At 47.5% G+C, this 21,051-nt stretch overlaps 1 protein-coding gene across 3 annotated transcripts; it reads left to right on the forward strand.

Annotated features, from left to right (window-relative positions):
• Positions 1-287: 287 nt before the first annotated feature.
• ASB1 (ankyrin repeat and SOCS box containing 1) lies at positions 288-14,644 on the forward strand. 3 transcript variants are annotated; one of them, XR_014269224.1, is made up of 6 exons: positions 288-393; positions 575-716; positions 2,639-2,941; positions 7,348-7,733; positions 9,636-10,644; positions 14,250-14,644. XR_014269224.1 is itself a non-coding variant. In XM_082483675.1 (5 exons), the coding sequence occupies exons 1-5, from the start codon at positions 333-335 to the stop codon at positions 9,767-9,769; spliced, it is 1,026 nt and encodes a 341-aa protein (XP_082339801.1). In that variant the 5' UTR covers positions 288-332; the 3' UTR covers positions 9,770-10,909. The 3 variants fall into 3 exon arrangements, 2 of the variants coding, with proteins under 2 accessions (XP_082339801.1, XP_082339802.1); XM_082483675.1 differs by lacking the exon at positions 14,250-14,644 and having other exon boundaries at positions 9,636-10,909; XM_082483676.1 differs by lacking the exons at positions 288-393; positions 575-716; positions 14,250-14,644 and adding an exon at positions 1,783-1,847 and having other exon boundaries at positions 9,636-10,909.
• Positions 14,645-21,051: the final 6,407 nt, after the last annotated feature.

Consider the following 21,051-nt stretch of genomic DNA (forward strand, 5'->3'; position numbering starts at 1 on the left):
CGCTGACGGCCGCAGCCGGGAGAGCCGGGGAGAGCCGAGCCGGGCCGGGCCGAGCCGAGCCGGGCCTCCCCCCGCGCTGAGGTGAGGCCGCGAGGCGGGTCTGAAGGAGGAATGGCTCCGGCGTTGCTCCTGGCTCCCGCGCTGCCGGAGCGGAGCCGAACCGCCCTCCTCCCGCCGGGGAAAACCACCTTAACGCAGAGGCAGGAAGCCGCCGGGCCGGCAGGCACCAATCAGGCCGGGCCGGGGAGGGAGGGCGGCGGCGGCGGTGGCCGGGGGGGGGGACGCCGCCGGCAGGGAGGGAGGCCGAGCCGGCCCGGCGGTGCGAGGGGCAGATGGCGGAGGGCGGCCCCCCCGGCGGCGGAGACCCGCCCGCCGCCTCAGGCGGGCAGGCAGGTAACGTGGGGGGGAGCGGCGCTGCCCGCTGTGGGCCCGCCACCCTCCCGGGGGGCTCCTTTCAGGCTCGCCTGGAGTCGGGAGGGGACGGGACAGGCTCCCCCCCCCCCCGCCCTGGCCCCGGGCCGCCTCTGCCCGGGGCTCAGCCTGGCTTCCCCCCACCCCCCTCTCTCCAGCGCAGGTCGTAACCTGAAGGAGTGGCTGCGGGAGCAGTTTTGCGACCACCCCATCGAGCACTGCGAGGACACCCGGCTGCACGACGCGGCCTACGTGGGGGACCTGCCCACCCTCAAGAGCTTGCTGCAAGAAGAGAGCTTCCAAAGGTGAGGGGGGCTTCTCACACCCCGCCCTGCCCGCACCCTCACGCTGGCTTTGGAGACCCTCACAGGGACGAGGGTGCGAGGTCCCGCTTAGACGGTTAATGACGCCCTGGGGCTGCTCGCCCCACACCACCCCCACAGCCTGCTCCTTTTGGAGACCCCATCCTGCTCAGTTTTTACGGGAGGGATGTCAGGTTGGGGAGGATGCTCCGCTCACCCCCAAAATCATCCCCCGTGGTCTTCCAGGAGGCAAATCTCAAGCCAGTTCGCGAGCGTGCAGTGGCTGTGCACAAGTTCTTTTCAGATCAGGGTGGAAATTTAATACGATGAAAATAGGAGCCTACGTGTAATGGGAAAAACATACAAAAGGGATTACAATCATATATAAATCCGAAACACCTTATGTTACAAAATCTGCCCTGTGCTAAGTCTGTAACTGTGGTGATAGTTAATTAATTTTCCTGCACTATGGAGAAAACTGCATGGAGTGCAAAATGTCTCCCAGCCTCAAAAAAGTGTCCTTTCAGCAAAAATGAGAATGACCGAGCCCCTCTTTCTGCCACTTGGGCAGCTGGGGCTCTTCGGTCCCTTGGTCTGAGATTTTTGCCTTCTTTTTTGTCTCATGCTGTGTGGGAACCCAGTGGCAGCAGGGCCAGGTATCCTTCCCTGCAGGAAAAAGCAAAGTTTGGTGGGAGGAGGAGGGCTGGACCCACAGCACCATCACACAGGTGATGGAATGAGCAGAGAAGTGACTTCTTTGAATTTGGGGATAAGTATGGGGTGGAGATCCCCAAACCTCCAAAGTTAAAGGGAGCACTTGTATCATAAGGCTTGACAGCTGAGGGCTTTATACTATTCCTCTTCCTAAAACACGGTTGAAAAAAAGAATTGTGGCATTGCTTTCCTGGCAAACTCTGTAAATGCACTGTATAAAAACTTCTTTGTCCTGTACCAGCTACATGGGTCTGCATGGAGTGTGCTAGAAGAGCAAATCCACTGCTGCGCTGGCTAAAGAGCACTTTTGCCAGCCTACATTGGCCTTAAAGGAATCCCTTCCTCTCTGTGCATTCCGGCTAAAGTGGTACCCACAGTGATTTGAAGAGAATTTGGGAGTGGGGCCTGGATGTTTATAAGGTTTGTAAGGCTAACCTGAGATCTGGATGAGCATGACAAATATTACAGGTTATTTCAGAGGGAATCTAAGCAGCCGCCAGTCAGAGCCACCTCTTTCAGTAAACTGGCTCTTATGCCAGTACAGCCATCCAACAAGGATGCTAATGGCCTACTTATGCTGTTCAGTGCAGGATGACTGCACCTCCCAAGCTTACTCCTTGCTGGCTGAGCTGAGTTTCCCTGGATTTGTATTGATGTCATCCCATGGTGCCTGGCTGAGTATGGATGATGCCAGCGGTGTGATACAGATGTATGCCTGTATTTTCATACATTGCTCTCCTCCTCCTGTGTCCTCTTGCTATTTCCCTGCTGCTTTGACAACCTTTTGCCCCTTTTGAAGCAGCTTGAATTAAACTGTGGCGGTCCCCAGCTTGGTTGCTTCTGATTTTGGACATCTTCCTTTAAAAAAGGGTGTAGGGAGTATTTTTTTTAATTGGTAATTTTGAATGAGTTTTGAGACAGGGTTTGTCCCTCGCTGTGCATATGTCCTGACACAGCAGAGCTGCACTAAAGCCCATCTTCCAGGCACTACTCCAATATGTGCTGTAGTCTCTGGCTACCTACGTGCAGTGCCTAGTCAGGTTATTGACAGGAGGTTTTCACAGTTGCTATAAAGTGTCAAAAATGAGGAGGAAAAGCTTCAAAGTACCTGTTAGGGCTCTCCCTAAGATCTCCCAGATGTGGGGTAGGTGGGGTAGTGCAAGGTGGCAGGAAGCCCTCTCTAACCCAATGCTTTTCACCCCCGATGCCAGCCGGATCAACGAGAAGTCAGTGTGGTGCTGCGGCTGGCTGCCCTGCACACCACTGCGCATCGCCGCCACTGCCGGCCATGGTCCCTGCGTCGACTTCCTCCTCCGCAAAGGGGCCGAGATCGACCTGGTGGACGTGAAGGGGCAGACCGCCCTCTATGTAGCTGTGGTCAATGGGCACCTCGAGTGTGCCAGAATCCTCCTGGAAGCTGGAGCTGACCCCAACGGCAGCCGGCACCACCGCAGCACCCCTGTCTACCATGCGGCACGTGTGGGCCGGGCAGACATCCTCCGGGAGCTGATCAGGTGAGAGCTCAGGTACAAGCTGGAGATGGTCCTGGTGGGGAGAAGAGTTGCTCTACCTTCCTTTCTTATTCCCTTGGGATCATTTCCCCCATGAGCGTCTGTTCCTTCCTCTCATGCCCAGCGCCTCCACAAGCCTGGTGAAGTTGGTCAAGAGGTGGACAGGAGAGAGGGTGGAGAGGTGCCTAAAAAGACACCCTTGTCTTCCCCATCGCTTGGCCCTGGTAGCAGGTCTGTGCCCTCCTGTGTGACTCCCATGACTGTTCTCCTAAGACAAAACCCAAGAGAGGAGTCTCCATTTGTGAGCCCACCATCCGCTATTCAGTCAGAGCCAAATCTTGCAAAGCATCTTCCCCCCCCAGCTCCATCTTGACTGCCAGCTCCATGCCCCTGGCTGAATTTACGAGTAAGGTGGATCTCCCAGCAAACCAAAAATTGTTTGGAAACACGTCTCTTTTGTGTAGCTCTGACCATTTTTTGTCATTGGGAGAAGAGATGCTTGTTGCTGGCACTGTTCTTGGTTGCCTGGCATTTGCCCATCACTAGGGCAACTCTTCTTGCCATCTGATTCTGTCCCCCCTTGCTAGATACTTGAGGCACCTCTGGGGCAGGGAGTGATGGCCATTACTATGAGGTGATGAACAGTAACCTTAGCTGGGCAGTGGGTGGCTGGTAACCTCCTATCCCTCAGGAAACCTCTGCAGCACCAGCAGTGAGTGGGCTCAAGGTCTAGTAGTAGCCTGTGCAAACTTGAGTTTGTTCCTTTGTAGCATGTCATGATACTTCCTTTCTTCTAAATTGGAAGCTTTTTGTATAAGGGGCCGTGCTGAGCAACTATACAGGCCATTGACACCAAATAATAAGGGGTCATAAGGGAAAAAATGTAGCTTGTAGAAAGAAATAGTAATAGAGAAGAAAGTTTATTTGGATTCACCCAGAAACACTCTCCAAGGAATCCTTTCAATGACCGCAAATGCTAGAAAATAACAACGAAAAGGATTTGAATAGAAAAATTTCAAAATGCTTGGGGATTTTCTCCTTTCCTTTTTGCTTGTGGGGAAGTTAATTTTCATACAAGTGCAGCTTTAAAGAAGCTGGCAAGTTGAAAGAAGGGGAGGCATTCCCCCCTCCTTGCTCGTTTCTCAGCAAGCTGAGGGAAGGGCGTCCCCACCACCACGTGCTTGTTGGTACAGGGTTCAGCTCACATGCTGCATTCCCAGGAATCTCCCCTCGTGTATCCACTAAGGCAGGGTGAAATGTAGCAAACGGTATTTCAGCAGCACATGGAGAGCTGATGCATTGATTTATGTGTCTACTCCTTGGGATACCTTGCCAGCAATATGAAAAGCAAGATTTTGGAAAACTTTCAGGATTAAAAATTAACTGGAGTTTGTCCAATATCTTTTTATTGGACAATGTCTCTCCCAAGGCTGCTAAACTAATACCAAATTGTCAGATTGCCCAAAATTTCAAATATCTCGGAGTACGGATTTCACAGATCTGTTCAGTGTTGCTTACTTTAAAATGGAGTCTTATGTTACAAAGCTCACTCAGAGATTTTTAAAATGTTGTATTAAAGGATTTGGCAGGGAGAATGGGATTAGGAGGACATATTTACTGAGATATAAGGAAATATTTTATAGTATTCAGCTTGAGAGTATCTCAGTGTCCTGAAAAGAAAGCCCAACCCAGTTTAGGCTTGCTGCAGGTGCCTAAACATCACCTGGTTTATTATTATTTTTTTTAATCATATGGTAGCACCATCAGGATTCCTGAATCCTACCACAATTGCTGACCCAGCTAACCAAGCAATAGGTGCAGTTGTATCCTTTAATAGTAAATACACACATAGCTATGGAATGGCAATCCGTTTTATAAGACGGCTGGTGGAAATATTTGTGGTTTTATCGCCAGGGTATAGATTACTTTCCTAACAGCTTGTGATGTGATCATGCTGTGATGGGATTGAACTGTGGCATTATACTTGCAGTGTAACTGAGTGCTGACCCAGTGTATTAAGGACAAGAAGATCCTTTTGCCACACTAAAAACGGTGAAAAGGGGATCTGACAAATCATCCCGATGCCTCAGGCACATGCCTAACTGTGATAAAAGCAGAATTTTGTATTTTGCTTTGAAATGGGGGTTTCCACTGAGAATTTTGATGACAATGAAAAAAAAAGGACTGAAATGAAGGGGTACCTGCTGTCTGGTCAGGACCATGGCCATAGGAAGCAGTGGCCATACAGCAACCCTACAGAAGTCCCACAGCAGCACATATGACTCTATCTGAATGCTTGTGTAGTCTGATTTTAAGAGGTTTGTTTATCTACAGGGGACATGTGTGATTGCCTGTGGAGAACACGTGGCTTTTTTTATTTAGCCCTCTGTGCTGTAACGTAGGTAAAGTGATGCAGATTGAGCTGCGAAAGTCCCCAAAAGATGGGAATGTCTCCTTAGTGTGCAGTGATCCCCGGGCCAGCTACCTGGTCTGGGAAGTGAAGCTTAGTCCTGTGGCTGGTGTGAGGACCAGCTCGCACTTGACAGTGTTGTTACTGCCTAGCTCCCTCCTTTTTCTGCATTTCTCCACCCCACAGGTCTCCTGAGATCTCAGCCAAGATGTTCATGCTTGGGAGATCTTGTGCATTGGGGTAAAAATACACTGCATGTCATTTGTGGCTCTTAGATAAGCTTCCTCGGCCCTTGTTTTGTGTGTGCTTAATTTAAATGAGACTATTCCCATCCTCAGAATTGAAGCATTTGGTTAAGTGTATGCTGGATAGGGACTAACCCCTCCTGGGTTCAATGAGAGATGTGCTTGCCTTGAGGCAGAATTTGTCTTCAGGTGGTTTCCTTATTTGTTTTATTAACTGCAGAAAGGAATATGATGCTATCTAGGAAGATCGAAAAATCTAGTTCTCTGAGTGCTGAGTCTGCAGTTTTGTGAGGGGGACTGGCCTTTGTGGGGAGAAGGGACAAGGCTTTGCTTGATCTGCAATGCTGCACTTAAAACAAGCTACTCCTTAAGGGATTGTGTCGTCTTCCTTCTTGTTCCCATCCAAGCTGCATGTGAAGTAGATGGAGTTAGTGTCCCCAGTGCTTGGGTGTTACCGAGCCTCAGGGAAATAAATGCTTATTTCTGCCATCTCTTCTTTCTGCAGCATTGCCGTTTTTCAAATTCCATGCTTTTCCAGAGAGCGACACTTGGCCTTTTTGCTCCCATTTATTTGGCTGCATTCTTCACTTCCTCAAAAAAAAAAAGAAAAGAACTAAAGCCCATAAGCCTTGTTTTCTGCTCATTCACAACTTGGTGCCATCTGTACTCCCCAAAAAGAAGTATGCTGTGGTCGCTGCTTCTGTTTGATGACGATGCTGATGTCCATTGAGCAGGGCTTTAGCTGCTCACATGCCTTCTTTACGCCACAGCAAGTCCAATCCCACTTTGCTCTGGCCGCGGGGCTTATGGAGCAGTTGGGACACCGTGGCACCATGTGGCAAAGATGTGAGGTATGGGTTTCTCTGTGGGGTAGGGTGAGGTAGGAGCCAGTTGCAAAAGGCTTGAGAGGTTTGCTGCTGCAGCTTGTGGAAGTCTTCCTTTCAGCGCCTGGAGTGCTGGCCAGTGAACTGTAATCTCTCATGCAGTATCTAGTATAATATATAACCTGTGAATGGAGCTGTGCAGGATGGATGGGGCGAGCGGAAGGTTTGACGCAATTATTTTGTGTTTTTCCAGTTTCCTATGTACTTAGAGTTGGCGGGTACATCCCTTCAACTGAGCTGATTACTAGGGAAAAGGCCTCTTTCTGACTCCTTGATGGCATTTCTAATGGGATTTCAACCACCCCAGCTCCTTTGGGAGCAGGATTTTGTCATACGTGTTTTGCTGTAGAGCACAGATTTCTGTTTCCATTTCCCTGCTGTCTGTGACAGTCAGATCGATTGCCTGTGTTGCTTTTTGGCCTGTTTTATCCTGGTGGGGAAGCTATTTCACTGCATCTCTTCAACTGAGTCATTTGGAAATGTCCCTGCTCCCCAGCTGGCTCATTAGCATCCAGCATTACGTGGTGCTGGCTGAGGGCTGAGCCGTCTCTTGTGCCAAGGCCATGGTTGGCACATCCTTCAGGAGGGCAAGGAAAGGTGTTCCTCGGCTGCTCTCTCCTGAGCCTGGGCTGTTGCGGGAAGAGACTGTGGTGGATATGACATCCCCACTCAAAAGCCCTGCCAGGCCCCATTCAGGGTAGGTACAGGCGGTTCTTGGGTGGTGGGCCCCAGAGGTACCAAAGACAGGCAGGGTGCTCACCCTCCAGGTGTCCTTCAATCTCACCCCCTGCCATTTTGTCACCCGGGGGTGCAGTTGTGCTGCTGTTGCCCTTGTTTCCAAACTACTGCTCTTCTCTCTCCTCCACGCAGGTATGGCGCGGATGTGGACGTCAATCACCACCTCGCTTCCCGGGTCCCCAGCCTCTCCCTGCGGCCCCTCACCACGCTGGTGGTCTGCCCGCTGTACATCAGTGCTGCCTACCACAACCTCCAGTGCTTCCGGCTGCTGCTCCAGGCAGGAGCCAACCCGGATTTTAACTGCTGTGGGCCCATCAACATCCAAGGCTTCTCCCGGGGCTCCCCTGTGTGTGTTATGGATGCTGTCCTGCGACACGGCTGTGAAGCAGCGTTTGTCCACCTCTTGATTGACTTTGGAGCCAATCTGAACCTGGTGAAAGTGGAGGCCTTGGGAGTTGAATCCACGGGAAGGGTCAAAGTCAACCCTGAGGCTCTGGAGGTGTTCAAAGAAGCAAGGGGTAAGTGGTGTTGACTTACTGAAGTGGCACTGGTTTTATCTAGCTCTAGATTCAGGAGAACTCTTTGGAGAGTTTATTTGGTAGTTAGGAGCTGTTAAGGTGGTAGGGTGGGTGCTACCATCCTCTTTTGGGTCTGTTGGCTCAGATGGCTTCAGCCAAGTGCAAAGAGATCATGTAAACAGGTTATACCTAACTTTAAAGCAATTCTAACACACAAAAAAAGGTAACTGGGATATAACAAGCTGTTAAGCTAAGTGTTAAGGACTTCGCCACCTCTGGTATGGCTCCCAAAGAGCTGTTGCTGGCCAGGCAGACACCAGGCAGGAGAGGACCGTGGGGCTGATCTCTGCAGCTCCCTGGCATGGATCATCAGTGTCACCAAGCTGCTGCCTGCCTCCTGCTCTGTCAACACTGATGACTCAACCCAATGACTTCTCCGTAAGCCTCCAGCTAGGCTCCCTGTTTTTCTTCTGTTGCATTTTGTATGTTCATGTGGGGTTTTCCCCTCTTGAGTCCTTCATTTACCAATGATGCCTATCAGCAGCCTAGCCTCTGTAGCTTTATGTTTTTCATCGTTGTCCCAGCTCTTTTCCATTGCTTAGCGGTGTTCTCAGCAGCCTAAGGCGATGTTAGCCAGTGTGGTCCTATCAAAGATGGACTTTGGGTCTGCGGACCACAGTCAGGTTATGGCATATCTAGTGAGACCCAGTTCTCCAAAGCCATACAGATGTGCCCTCACTGTTCTTGAGTGACCCTGTGCTCTGCAGGGGGACCTAGGGAGGGACCCAAGAGGTAGTTGTATCCAGACAGGCTACTTGGGAAGTAAAGTCACAAATGGTGGTAACAAGTGGCAGGAGGGAGCTCAGATGGTGGTGAAAAAAGGTGGGAAAAAGCTGGCTTTGTGAATTTAACATCCTCTGGGAAGCAAATGAGTTACAAAAGAGGTAAACGAGAGCTTCAGACCTGATCATGCCTAAATTTACCTGCTATTTATTTCTTTTTATAACAAAAGCAAGATCAATGCAGTGTTCACCCTTGTTCCATCAAGGGCAGCACCTCATAAAACCACCAGGCTCAGTTGGTGACGGGCATAGCTTTGCACCAGGGTCGGAAGTGAGGTTTCCCTCTCAAACTCCAGGGAAATTTCAAAGGGATTCAGGATGTGGGATACAACCCCCAGCCCCCACCTCAAAGTTATTCAGCTTTGCACATGCCTAGTTTTTAAACCTGCCTGAACTTTTGCTGAGAAGAGGCACACATAAGCTGGAGCAGGTGGTTTCCATTAAGGCTGGAGGCAAATGGAAGTCCTCAGGTAGAGCATGCAGGGTAATGGAGTGGTGCCTTGGAGGTCCAGTTCCTGAATCAATGTGGACGCCACCATCCATCCTCTTGTCCCAGTGCTGGAAGAGCTCTCCATGAACTAAAAAGAAGTCCTTAAAAGAAAGTCGGGATAAAGCCTGAGCTGGCTGTCGATGCTGTTGATTCCCAGGGGGTGGTTTAGAGCAAAAATAAAGTCCACATAATTTTAAAATGATCTGAATAGTATAAAGCCTCTCACAGCCTCCCCTGGTATGGATTTGGCAGTGATCTCTTGAACTGTGTCATGCAAGGACTGGACCCATGGTCACAACCCCATGTAGTCTCCAGCTTGCCCTTCCATACTGCCTGTGTGGCAGCTGTCATTGCTCTTTGGCCAAAAGGTTTGACCTCCTCACCGGGAGGATTTGCGCATGCTCAGCTCTCCTGTGCTGCCTTTGTGTTGCTGCGCAGGATGAGGCCTTGGCATATGGAAGGGGTAGCTGGCTCCTCAGCTGTCAGCCAGAGCTCAGCACAATTTACACTCTGTTATCCCTCTCCCTCTCTGTGTCCCTCAATAATTTTTCTCTGGTTTCTTTATTGCAGGCCGCACCCGGAGCCTCTTGTCTCTCTGCCGCATAGCTGTACGAAGAATACTTGGCAAATCTCGTCTGGATCTGATCCATATCCTTCCAATCCCAGACCCCATTAAACAATTTTTACTTCACGAACACAGTTAAAGGGAAACTGGCTGCTTTCTGGGACAGTTTGATTTGGTAAATGAGTGCGCGATAAAGCCAGGTGCCAATCCTAACCCTTCCCCCACAGTGAAATACTGTATTGCTCATGGAGTGCACATAATTCCCTGCCCCTGTGAATTTCCCCTCCAAATTTAGGGTGCAGTGATTTTGTGTGTCTGTTCTTAAACTACCGGGTTTGCAACTGGTTGGGCAATGAGGCCGATAAATGTGTGTGGCTGTTACATGAGCAAATACAATATATCCTATAGCTGTTAGCATATGTCTGTTTGTTATGACTCTACCTCTGTTACTGCTCTGTGTTACACACACCTTGGGTCTCAGCGGCACTTCTGCGTGCAGAAAGTATCCGTACTTAAGCCTTTTCTCTTCCTATAGTGTACAAGGGAGTCTCTCCTTGCCTTAGTAAGGGTTTTACAACGGCACTGTTCTCTTTCTGCTGTCAGTACCTAGCATTTCTCTTCCCTATGGAGTTTGTGATTGCTGCTGTAAAAGTGGGTGTATTTTCTTCTGTCCTCTTCTGGTGTGAAATGCATCAAATTTCCTGTCCAGTGCTGTGCGTTACTTGGAAAATTGTATCCATGTCTCTACGTGCTGCAAGGTAGCTGCTGACTTGGCTTTCTTCATGTAGAGAGGCCCCATCGCACAGATGGGAGAGTAGCAGAAGATGTAATCCTATCCTGCCTGAGTTGTTTCTACAGAGCACTAGATCTCCTCCGGCAGCTTGGCTCTCCCTCCAGCACTGTGACAGACATGGCAGGGGCTGGCCAGTCCTCATCCCGACTGCCTGGGACTGCGTGAAGTCTCGTGACCACTGCCATAGCACAAATGAGAAAATGTGGAGAGAAGAGGAAAAGGTAGTTTCACCTCTGGAAACTGAGAGCTACGCAGCCTGTTGTGGGGATGTGATCTGTGTGGTTCAGTTGCCACTGCAGTGGTGGTGGGACAAGGACTGTGATACTCAGATGAAGCCAGCATGTGAACCTGAAAGATTTCTGGGGTTCTTTTTGGAAAGCAATGGCTAAGTTAATCTTCTGTTCACTGTAAAATGAGTTTGAATATTTGGGGGTGACCAGGAGCAACAGTGGAGAGGTTGCTAAATTAAACTGTTGTATTGCTGTGCTGGATGGTAGTTGGTGCAATGCCTGTGAATATATCTGTGTGATTATGAAGAAAAAGACACCCAAATGAGGTCCAGAATGCCTGCTTGCAATATTGCAGTGATTATGATGTTATTGAATGTCCTGTAAAGTAGCTGACAATGCACAGCACATAGAAATACAAGTTCCTACCTACCTTTTACTCCATATCCCACGGTGGCAGTATGACCAGATAAAACCCTCCCAGATCCACTTTACAGGTCTTTTTGTTTGCATATGACTTCTACCAGCATTGTGGAAAAGGGAGAAGAAAGGACTTTATGTTTTTTCTTGAAGAGTTAGGAGTGTATGTGCTTCTAAATGCAGTGTTGCATCCTGCAGCCTGGGCTCCTTTTATTTCCAGTGCCTCTACATTGCTGTTTACCTTCATGTAACAAGTTTGTAGAAGAGTGTCATTCTGCAGTGAGTCGACAATCTTTCATCAGGATCTCAGGGTCAGCCAGCTCCTTAAAGGTAGTGACATAGTCATTGTATAGGAAACATTGTCAAAATAGCAACTTTAGAAGGACAGAGAGGATGGTCCCTCAGGATCTTGGGTAAAAACCCAGGTGATAATTGGTACTTGCTTTTACTTTATTGATCCTAGTTCTGTCTAGTCCTTGTGTTATAAGTTGATTTTTTTTGGACAATTTTTCTTTGCCAGTTGTTCTTCCTGTGCCCATGCAGTTGGCAAGGGTATTTTTCCTGATGTGATCCTAACGATGTTGGGGCTTTATTTATGTATGGTATTAGTGCCTAGGAACTTGTTGTTGAGAGCTGAGTTAAGCATGGGGATGGCAAGGACAGTAAGACAGCCTCTCCTGGGAATGGGATCTAGCTCTGGTTGCTCTTCTCCTTGACCCCCTGTGGTGACAGGGAAGTGGGGTTGTTTAAGCTACTTTGCATTTCAGTTTTGAATGCCTTTGGCGGACAGCCCTGGTTATCCTGCCACTATAGGAGCAGATTGTCAAGGCTGCCCCATAGATTTGCCCCATGGACTTGCCCCGTAGGTCTTTAGTTACAAAATGTTCTTTTTCCAGAGGCATAAATGAATGCAAAATCACAGTTCAGTTTCTGGTCCTCCCACTATGGGATGTGCTTAGGGTGAAGTTTGATAAGCAGTGATGGACTTTCTTGTATATTTTATTATCTGCTGAAGAACATGTAACTTTCCAAGATGCTTTCAGAGGAGGAAAGGCAGGAAAAACAGTCCCTGATTGTTTCCTGTTATTTCAATTCTGTGGCCAGGTCTGGAAGGTCCAGTTGGCCCCTTACATTGCTCCACTCACTGATTTTAGCATAAGGTGGCAAAATTTGCACTGCTGAGAACAGGCTAAAGTGTGGTGGTTACACTCAGTGCTGAGAACAAAGCAAAGGATACTTTCAAAACCCTCATCAGGTGAGATGGCAAGGATATGTAGCTGTAGGAATGCTTTCAAGGTGACAAGGCAGCAGTTTTGCTCTGTTTCCTTTACAGGCTTGCAGATGGTTTAGGTTTTCACCATGCTGGAGTCCAGGGCAGCCCATGAGCATGTTGCCTGAGAGTTGTGCGCTTGCTTTATAGAAGTGTTAACATGCCTGAAAGATGCAAACAGGTTGTAAAGCCTCTTGTCACCTTGCTGGTAGAACCATAATGTTTTGCAGGAGCACAGGCTGAACATACTCTCTAGCTCCAGTGTATAGATGCAGAAAATGAGGTGGGTTGTCTTGAGAAAATGCCATGACAACAGCTTCTTTGGGTCAGCAATTTTCCCCTTGATTTTTACTTGTTAATACAGTTTTGCGAACTGGTCACCCATTAGTGCCTTTTGGGTGAAGGTGGTAGGATGGATGTGGAAGACACATGCTCCTCTGGGGAGAGCTTGCTCTACCTGGAATGAACTACGGTGAAAGGCCACAGCGTGAATGATGGAGGGTGGCTCACAGAGATTTGGAGAATTTAGTTAACTCAGTGCCTGATGTAACTCAAGTATATAGTTAAAGCTAAACTTCTGCAGATGACCTGTTACAATTTTAGTTACAGATGCTTCAGTATTTGGTTTGTTGACACTTGTGCCCTTGCCTGACACTGTCCTACAGTGTGCTTATGGATAGCCAGCCAGTGGCACCCTGACTAGTCTAGCAACTGCGTTCCCTCCCAGAACAGTAACTCCCATGTGAGTGAAACTGTGAAGAGCACCCTCTTCCCATGCACAGAATCAATACCTGGTACAGATGATTCCGTTGTAGGCCGCACTGATAAGCTCAATCCATGCTGTGGGTGGGGACTTTGGCCTCTGTATGTATGGGTGGTTCTTTTGACCTCAAGCTTGAAGGACTTACATGAGTCTTCAAATCGAACTGATGTGGAGTCCAAAGGATTCCCCTGACCGTGGATATCTCCAGCCCCTGATCCACAGGTCAAAGGATGGTTCTGCCAACCCAATAGCAAACAGGCTTGACATTCATCAATCACATGGACATTTGCAGAATCAAAGCTTTGAAGTGCAAGGAGACATTTTGCCTGGACTACCCATCCAACTCCCATCTTTACTTAGGGAGTGTGCCTGCTGCAGAGGTCTCAGTGTTAAACCTGTATGGTTTTTCTTTTGGTTTGAGGGCCTGAAAGGAGTCCAACTCAGGGGGACCACTCACATAATAATAAGCCACAAGTGCGAAGACTACTGTTAGAGTAAGTCCCTGTGGACATTGGTTGCTGTGGCTCCATAAACTGAGCTTTGCCTAAGTGGTTTAATACGCAGACTTAGAAGACCTGGAATTTTCACTGTAGAGAGATAATAATGAATCTCAAAATAGATTAATGATATTCACAGACCTTGGTGTCCTGTCCTGTAGGGCCAAAACCTATATCCTCTAGCTGTCCCTGTACTTTTAAACTCAAGAAACAACAGTCTTCCAATATGAAATCTGAGTAATATGTACATGTTATATATCTTCACACTATGTAAACAGCATTTATTTTTGCCTTAACTCAGACTTCATCATTTCCTCCTATGTAGCAAAGCATTCTCTTTTGTAAAGGTATTCTTTTGCATGTTGTCCATTGGACATGCTCAGATAACATGAGTAACAAATGAGTATCGTGAAGTCATGGGTGGGAAATGAAACGTTTCTGCAGTGTACATCTCCTGTATTGAAGGATGCCCACTATATTCGTGTATAACATATAAAGTGTGCATTGTGTGGCCTTGCTGTATGCATGGATGGAATGGGATAACAAGATTTGGAAAATGGTTAAAGAACTGAAACAGATCTGGAATAAGCAAAGCAGATCCAAAGCAGTCTTTTTCATGTGGGCTTTCTTCTTGTCTTTGTTGCTATAGGGGATTTCCAGAGCGTGAAATGCTGTAATGCTGTTACCCAAATATAACTTACTGCTCTTTGGGAGTTTTGCAAAAGGCAGAAGAACAGCATCTGTTGGATTGAAGTGTTTTTGTGTTTTTTTGGTTTTTTTTTTTTTTTTCCTATCCCCAAAGTCAAGTAAAGCACTTTTACACTAAAACTGACCTTTGAAATACAGCACCTCTTTAGCCCTTCCTGTTCCATGAAGAAAGTAGCATAAGAACCTGCCCAGGACACAAGAGAGGTGACAGAGTCTCACTTCAAGAAGTGCTAATCAGTGGTTTGTTGGTGTTGCCCAGGGTAAAATGATTGTGCACAGCAACAAGACGAGATCTGAGAGAAGACAGGAGGTATCTGTGGCGGGCTGGATCCATGTGTAGCTGAATAAAGATGTTCCAGTGCAAGATCATGGCTGTCTGCCTAATTACTTGCCTTGCCATGGGAAGGAGGAGTACTGCTCTATGCAGCGAAGACTGGATTTGCAACAGGCTGAATTCTGCTGGCCTCGGAGGCTGCATCTGACTTCTCTGCATGTTTTGTAGCCACTGGAGGGGGCCGGAGAACCGTGCTGCCTGCAAGGGGGTTACAGGCACGCAGGCAGGGACTGGGCGGTGGTTTCCTGCATCGTTGCCAACTCCTGCCTTGCCACCCCTGGACAATTTTCAGGATGGATATGGCAGGCAAATCAATGTAAACCATCGTGAATGTGCAGAGGAACCCCCTCTTTGGAGCCTCCCCCTCCTCCCCCAGTCCTCTTTCACAAGCTTGCATGTCCTCTCAGCAGTGCTGGCCTGCCCATTCCTCGGGGTGCCGTGGAAGCTTGTGCCAGTGCAAGGTGGCTTGCTGTCACTCACTGCTGGTTAGAGCAGCCCAAAGCTATAAGCCTTCAAAACAGGCTGAAGAGGGCTCTTGGGATCTCTCATTTCTGCTCCTCTTTGCTTTGTACCAAGCTCTGGAAACGTATTACCTCATTTTGTCCTGGCATGAAAGTACTCCGAAGTTGGTGTAATTCCTCAGAATATTTTGATTCTTATAACTTGGCTTCTTCCAGCATTTTAATTGGAAAAATCCCTACAAGCTTAACCTGCAAGCATTTCTGATTGTTGCTTTGTACTTCCTAGGGGTTAGCAGATGTGCAGTCTCTGTCTGCAACACCTGGACGATTTACATTCGGTAGCTCAGGTGCACATTTTGGGTACCTGAGGATTTAGTCCCTGTAGCTATCTCTAGTCAAGGGCACAGTCCCGTTTTTCAGATTCCTGCTGTTTTCACATGGGAGATGTTTGAGGTGCTGCCAGCATTTCCTCTGAAGTAAAAAAGAGAGTTTCTCCTAAATTGGCAGAGAATGATCAAATGGTTTGGAATTATGGTGATTAAAAACTAAGCAAAACAAGCCCTAATTTGAAATTCTAACATCTCCAGCCTCTATATTCCTCTAGCTCAGAAGTGGCTTCCTCCTGCCTCCCAGTGCATCTCCCCCCAGGCTTCTGCAGTAGCCACCCCAGCTTGGTACCCAGTACACTGCTGGGTGGTGGGTCAGCGATAGCATCTTTGTGCTGCAGCTTAAAAAGAACAGGAGATTTATGACTGACTGGGAGAGATCTGTGTGTCTGAGCTGAAAACCTTGGGACAATAAATGTGGGATTGTTTAAAGGGCTGCTAGACTCCAGCCATGATTTTGCATGCTATTATCCTGTCCTTGGTTATCTCTCTGGAGTAGACAGGCTGGGGTTTCTGGTCACCTCTCACTGAATTTCACGTATGGCTGAGGAGAAGAGCTCATGGGTGAGTTTGTCCTTGGTTTATGTAACGACATTGCAACATTTTCCTTATTACTCACGCTCATTAATCTTATCTTAAGATGTAATGCGGAGTTCCCTTTCCTGCAGCAGCAAGGAAGAGAAGAGATTTTGCCTTGCACTGTGTGATGCTCAAATATTTGCTCTGGGCTATGAGAACCGACCAAGACTGCAGTAAATCTCAGGCAGTCTCAAAGCATTTCCTCTAGCATTTCCTCTTACTTCCACTCCCCCAGCTGCTGCCCGGGAAGGCCCTACTTGTTTAACTTTTTTTTTTTTTTTTCTTTTTTTTTTTGTTCCCTGTCAGCTCCTTCAGGCTTGCTTTCCCTCCTAAATGAGCTCTCTGTCCCCTGCAAGTTGCAACCTGGAAGAAAAATAAGAGGTGCATGTGGTGTGCCTGAGAGACTGGGTGGCACATGCGGGGTGCCTGACTCCTGCACCCACGAAGCCCTGTGCAGGGGAAAGGAGGTTGCAGCCCCCTGAGACCATCGTTGCACTGCGGAGCTCATTAACCCATCTCCAGGTACATGCATTTCCTGCTGCTTTCAGCACTTTTCCCCCCCAATGCATATGTACAAGCCTGATTTGTACTGTTCTGTTTTTCACTTTTTTTCACTTTTTTTTTTGTTGTTGTTTATGCTTCAGAGACAAATGAAATCTGCTTTTGTTTACAGGAAAGTATGCTTTATTTTCCCATCATCGAGCATCTGGTGTTTGTAAAACGCACAACGAATCTTTCCAACAGAAAGTCAGCCAGCCTGAGCGTGCCTGGCCAGGAGTTCATGTGTGCCACAATCCTTATCCTAAAAAGGTAGTAAAACATCCAAACCCAGAAAGTGCCAGCCAAACACTCTGCACATGGGTGAAAAGCTACAGGTAAAATGCTGGAAATTCACATTTCCCATCAAATGTGTGTTTAACAAAGGCTGTGAGTTACTGCAAGGCTCAAGTAAGCCTTTGCCTAAAAGCTTTGTGCAAGAAGGGAGCAGTGGCAGGTGGTGAGTACCTGCAAGCCCCAGGAACAAGCCTCTCCAAATATTTTCATAGGATGCTTCTGTCACTAGGAAGGCAGAGAGAAAAATAAAGCCAAGACGGGTAAGATGGAATAGGACAGCCATTGTCGTTGATTAATGGCTTCGGCTGTCCCCCAGGAGGTAGCAGGATGATGTACGATCTGTACACAGTCCACTCCCCATGGCACAGTCTTTCTGTAAGCTTTCCAAACATACCAGGGTGAGGTGATGCTTGCAGACACGGCATTTTCTCTGATGGCGTCTTTCCACAATCATCTGAAAGCTACTAAGGGAATTTTGGAAGCTGGTTTCCAGCCATGATTCGCTTGGCCAACTCTGCACTTGCCTTTAATTTTAATAATTTGGCGACATCCATTTATTTAACATTTTGCAAAGCAGGGTCTGTGTTTGCTCAGAGAAAATGAGAGTTGAAGGATGGTAAAATGCCTTCATAAACTGGAAGTTAAATTAAGAAATCACTTTAAAAGCACTGAGCACTGTTAGCTCTGTGTAGTGGTATCACTTACAGTACTGTGAGCTGTGGTACCAGTTGGAGGCATGGAAGATTAAGGAGGCATAGGGAGTGGGGCGGATTGTTTTGTGGGGTTTTCTGGCCTTTCTGAGCCTGTTTTTGTTTGCAGTTGGAATGTAAAAATAGATTCATCCCTTGTATCTTTTCCCACAAAACACAGTTTTTACCGAAAAGTCTTAATTTTGGTAAATTTCAGCAACTGAACATTTCCTATCAGTATGAAAACAGCTTCTGAAAGTTTTCTCTTATATTTGATCATATCAATGTTATTCCATGACACTGCCTGTAGTGAAAAGTCTCATGATGCAATAGCTGCAATATTTAATTTAGTTTAATTTTTTAATTTTTATTTTCAAATTACTAATGGTAGCTGTGGCTTGGTCTCAGTTAGGACATACATAAAAGTCGTGCTGGTGTCTGTGGCATCTCTGAGCATCACTTCATTGCCAGGCAGTGCTGGACAGGATGAAGCTGCTGGGCTGTGGAAAGCCTGGCTCTGGCTTGAGATGCTGCAGTCTTTGAGCCTTTGTGGCTGTGTAACACCAGTCTTCCTCGCATCTCAACACCACCCTAGCACTTGGACATGCACCTCCAGATAATTCTTGTCGAGCTGGAAAGGAATTTTGCTTTGTTGTAAGACTTTCTGTTTAAAAGCATTCAGGTCCTTGCCTTCATCAAAGCAACCAATAAAGCCTATAAATACTACCTAGGAAAGCAGAAGTTTCCAATTACCCTAGCTTTGCTCCTAATATCAGTTCCTATAATTACCAACCTCCATTAGCACAACTTTCTTAAAGCCAAAACATGACAAGCAGAGGTTCTTCTTTACCTTAGTTGGCAACTTCCACCAGTCTGGAGGTGGGTCATCTGTGTCTTCATGTGTGCTGGCTCTTCTTTCCCTGCCTGTTTCAGCATCTTCATGGACTTCATAACACAATACTGCAGTGTCCTGTCCAAATCACCCATCATTCAAACCAGAACTGTAGCCTAAAGGCCATCTGTGAAATCTGAAAGTTGAGAATTATTTTTAACTCAGTAGCCTGAGACAGTGTCTGGTCCCTCTTGCTGGGAGTTGTTCTTGCTGGGTGTTCAGTGAACTTTGGGTTTAGTCCGTGAACTTTGGGTTTAGTCCATAAACTTTCAGTTTAGTGATAACCCTAAATATTTCATGCATTGTAGACTATGAATTATGCAAAGATGTCAGTGAAACCTGTTGTGCCAATGCAAACAACTCTAGGAAGTTCATGCTGGCGCATGAACCTTGTTCCTCTTCACTCTGTATATGTGCCCATGCATCAAGAGAGGCCAAAAGAAATGAGGTGCAGGTAAATATGAATCCCACAAAGGTATGCTATCCAAAGACAAAAAATAGGACAGTTAAAGGTTATTTGTGCATTCAGACTTCCGTAATACTGAAAGGAGCTCTGTGCTTGTTGAACTGCTGTGAGTCTGTGTTTGCTCCTCAGCAGAGAGCATTTAAAATGCCATGGAAACATGGTCAATATGCATCATTCTGCTCTGAACCAGCACAAAATCCTCTGGACAGCTTTGACTGGACATACTTTCATGTGGGATCCTTTTCAGGGTCCAATGGGAATCTGGACAACACGACCCTGCTGTTTGGAAGAAAATACTTAATTGGTGATGCAGTCATTTCCAAGGTCAGTGAAAATGGTAAACGTGCTGGCAAACGGGATGTCAATGGGTGTCCACTGTAAATTTGGCTCTTCTGATGTTCCTTTGCTCTGGTATGAAAAATGATTCACCCATCTTTGAAGTACCCCATCTTGTTAGCGTGGGTCAGATGTTTAAACATAACTAAGGATATTATATGGGCTAATTAAATCAAGGCATCTGGCATGCATATCATTCTGCAGATAGGTTTCCATGGAAAACAGTTCATATGCCATGAATGTCCTTAGAAGATTAGATTAAAAATCAGATGGATCTTGTGTTCGTGCAGATACCGCCTCTCTTTAAAATGAGGTTTAGGCTACTAGATGGAGCTGGCTAAATGGCCCTGGCTGCTTGGGTGCCCGTTTGGCCCCTGAGCAGTTCGTGTTTCAAGTCTACAGCCCCACTCCTCCCTGCAGCACCTGCTGCTTGCAAGAAGATATTCTTGATATTTCTATCCAGATGACTCTAGGTATGCATTGGGGCATCAGCATTTTGTTTTTCAAGTGTCTAAAGCTGCCTTTTTGCCTTCCCTGTAGACAGCAACAAGAAAAGGGAGAGAGCAACGAGCTCTCAGGCTTGACGTCGCTCAGGAATGTGCAGTGCTCATATCCCCTGGACAGATACAAGCCTGGGAGCCTCCAGACCTGTTTTCTTAGTGACTCAGGTGTTTTCCGTCACATCACTTACCCTGCCTCTGCCCAGACTTCCCCACGTCCAAGCTGGGTTGCTGCGGGCAGGTGCTATGTCTGCTCCATGTGATTCACTGCTGGCAGGAATGTGTGATGCTGGGATGCGGGAAGTCCATGACCAGCGATTCATTTCCCTGCAACCACTGAGAACTGACGTTGGTTTATCCCCACTGGGGGTAGGGAGAAACTACCCCAAATGTTGAAGTCCCCACGCGTTTCAGTTATTACTCACACTCTTTTAAAACAGAAGTAGCTCCTGAAAGGATGGGTCAGAGGCTTTCTTCGTGCAAGTCGGCATGGTCCAATAGAGAAGCAAAAGAAATTTGTACCAGAAGATTTTAATTAGTTCAGGAATTTAAAAGCCCAGCAGAAAACTGGGCTTATGCAAATACTGTCTTATTTCAATGTCTGAGACAGTACTGCACCTTTCATTCTTGTTTTCAAACTGCTTCCCCGATCCACCTTCAAATTTGGTGGTAAGTTGTGAATCATGGGCCCTTCAAGCCCACAGTGGTCTGGATGATTACGTCTGTAGTGGGAGCACAGCAGGTCCCCAAGCAACGCTGAAAGTCCCCCTGTGCAGCACAATGCTACAGGACAGAGATGGGCCTGGGTTTTTTGGGTCTCTGGACAGATGGGAGGCATGCAGCATTTGCTTTTTGGGTGTCTTGTGGCATGTGGGGCTTTCATCAGGCTACAATTCAGCAGGAGCCGATCTCCTCCTGGTGCTGCCAAGATCGAGGAGTTAATTCTTATTCCATGAGAAGGCCAGAGCTTGCATCCAGCCAGTTCCCTGGGGTGCAGAAAAAGAAACTCTCTGAGAAATAAACACAGACACAAACAAACACCAGACTTGGCACGCAGCTTCGCAGGCAATGGGAATATCTTTTAGATTCCCGAAGAGGTAATTGGACTGCAAGGAAGCTTCCCTGCTCTGCCCTTTGGCTCTCGGGGAGGTTCCGCTTGCCAAAATGCTTTGTGGTCCCTTGAGCCATGCCTGGGCTGGACCCTGCGCTTCTGCCCAGTCCATCCCACCCCAGCGCTTACTGCATTCCTCATCTAACCTATTCCCA

This window comes from Vanellus vanellus (genome assembly GCF_965231255.1).
Source record: "Vanellus vanellus genome assembly, chromosome: 5".
In the NCBI taxonomy this organism is placed as follows: Eukaryota; Metazoa; Chordata; class Aves; order Charadriiformes; family Charadriidae; genus Vanellus; species Vanellus vanellus.